This window comes from Phaethon lepturus, unplaced genomic scaffold (genome assembly GCF_000687285.1).
Source record: "Phaethon lepturus isolate BGI_N335 unplaced genomic scaffold, ASM68728v1 scaffold4812, whole genome shotgun sequence".
Lineage (NCBI taxonomy): Eukaryota > Metazoa > Chordata > Aves > Phaethontiformes > Phaethontidae > Phaethon > Phaethon lepturus.
This window is the reverse complement of record NW_010523935.1, coordinates 1-2432: the sequence shown is the minus strand read 5'-3', so window position 1 is coordinate 2432 and position 2432 is coordinate 1. Positions and strand designations below refer to the sequence as shown.

At 54.1% G+C, this 2432-nt stretch overlaps 1 protein-coding gene across 1 annotated transcript in view; it reads right to left on the bottom strand.

The window, feature by feature from the left end:
• LOC104617048 (olfactory receptor 52M1-like) overlaps positions 1-712 on the bottom strand; it is a gene marked incomplete at its 5' end in the record, with an annotated part of 6599 nt that extends 5887 nt beyond the window's left edge. Inside the window, one exon of the mRNA XM_010282258.1 lies at positions 570-712. Coding sequence (XP_010280560.1) covers positions 570-712 — 143 coding nt within the window. The remainder of the gene's footprint in view (positions 1-569) is intronic.
• Positions 713-2432: the final 1720 nt, after the last annotated feature.

Here is a 2432-nt window from a genome sequence, read left to right as displayed (position 1 = left end):
CTACCACCCTGGCCCAGGTTGCCCAGAGAAGTGGTGGATGCCCCATCCCTGGAAACATCCCAGGTCAGGCTGGACGGGGCTCTAAGCAACCTGCTCGATTTGGGGATGTCCCTGCTCATGGCAGGGGGTTGGACTAGATGGCCCTGAAAGGTCCCTTCCCACCCAAACTATTCTATGATTCGATGAAGAACATCTAGGCCAGACTTCCCTCATAGCTGATCTCATAGGATTGGAACCAGAAGATCCTCAGGAGCCTGGGCATGGTGGAAGTGGTGAGTACAAGGTCAACGGCAGCTAGCATGGAGAGGAAGTAAAACTTGGGCAGGTGCAGGTTTGGGTCCATTCTAATTGTTACTTCCCACCCAAACTATTCTATGATTCGATGAAGAACATCTAGGCCAGACTTCCCTCATAGCTGATCTCATAGGATTGGAACCAGAAGATCCTCAGGAGCCTGGGCATGGTGGAAGTGGTGAGTACAAGGTCAACGGCAGCTAGCATGGAGAGGAAGTAAAACTTGGGCAGGTGCAGGTTTGGGTCCATTCTAATTGTTAGGAGGGGAGCATGATGTTTCCCACCACTGCCATGAAGTACATGGTGCAGAATGGGAAAGCAATCCAGAACTGAGCATCCTCTGGCCCAGGGATGCCTGTCAGGATGAAGGACAAGGAACTGGAGTGTTTCGGGTAGGACATGAGGCACTGCTGCAGAGCTGGAAGGGAAGACACAGAAAGAGCTGGCATAGACAGGGAGAGGAATGAGCCGTAGCAAGCAGTGCTGTGGACTCCATCCACAGGCAGCACACCCTGGCCTGTCTTCCCAGGCACACAGGCCTGTGCTCATGCCCTCCTGCCTCTTGTCCAGCCACACTCAGTCCTGCCACTGGCGAGACGCAAACACACATAGTCTTAGCCTGAACTCATGGGAGTTATCTTGCCTCCCCTCCTATCCCAGGCTGGCCTCTGGCTGTTGTCCCCACCCCTCCCCTTCATAGTTTGGGAATTACAAGCTAGAAGTTGAGTACATTTGGTTGCCGTCAGTACGAAAATCTACGATGGAAGAAAGGAGAAGATCCAGAATACTTTGAGGATGCGGCTCAGCAGGGCTCTGGTCACCCACACGCATCTGCAGGTGCAAACCACGTCTTCTTCTGGGCTGGCGTGCCCCATCGGGTTCCCACCTCAGGAGATGGCAGCAGATGTGCGTTTGCAACACCAGCGTTTGTTGCCCCGAGTGTTTTTGCGCTGGGAGCTGGTGCCCGTGGAAGCAGCACAGTGAACCCGCACATCCCCCAGCTGCGTGCCCCGCTTCAGGCAGCACTGTCAGTGTGGGGCTGTTCCTGCTAGAGCCCAAACCCACCCCTTGCTGCAGTCCCTCTCTGAAAGGGCATCCCGCCTCCAGGGTCCCTGCCTCCTGCGTTAGGAAGGGTAAATCAGTGTCGCGACCAAAACTGCGCTGAGGCTGCAGTGCCGGTCCCTCCCGCGGCGCGTGTAGCTCCTTAGCCTCCAGCCCTTGCCAGAAGAAAGCAGTGCCGTGAATCGTCCCTGTTTCACCAGGAAAACAGAGGCACAGAAGGGTTAAATTCGCCAGCTGGCAGTATGGGAATTAGACGCAAGTTTCTCAGGCACTTGTACTCTCTGTTTTCCCCAACATACCGAAGGGCCAGACTTCATCTCCTTGGCTTTCCAGACATTTGACTTCCTTGACCCCTAAATAGTTTCACGTCTCCTCCAAGCTGCTTCGAGTTCCCCACATGACACAAACCCGCAGGCATTCCAGTCTGTTTCGAGTCATTGCTATTTGCAAAGTAAGGCCAAATGCTGCAAAGCCAATATTGTGAAAACGCTGCCGAGGCGATGTTACTTTCAATAGTCCGTCGCAGAGAGGACTCTGTTTGCAGCGCAGTCAACTACCTATAAATTCAGGGAGGCAGAGCCACAGATGGCACGAGCCAGTCCAGCAGGAAACGTGTCTCGCGCCAGAATTATTTATCTGGAAAAGGCAAACACATCTGAGATGCTGTAATCCTGTGCTTGGCAAAACGCAGGTACTGCTTCGCCCCTCTCTGTCGGAGGTAATCGATCTACGGATGCCGTGTGCCGTTCTGGGCAGTGTTACCTGTACTTCATCTCGTGTAATAAAGCTATCCAGATTATTAAATAACGTTATTCAACAAGCGCCAGACTCAACTTTTACTGGGTCCTTTTCACGTACGCTCACGGTGCCGTGCCGGTTCTGTCCCCTTCGCAGGGTCTCATTTCTTGGGCACACACGGGCATGTGAAATACCAAGGAAGCAACGTTTTTACAACAACCCCGGGCCGTCTGGCTCCCGCAGAGACGCCGTCCCGACCGCACTGCAGTTTCACCCGCGTTACTCCTGACCTCCTCTACATTTCACGCGCCCTCCCCGACGTGTCCCGCAGCCGCGGT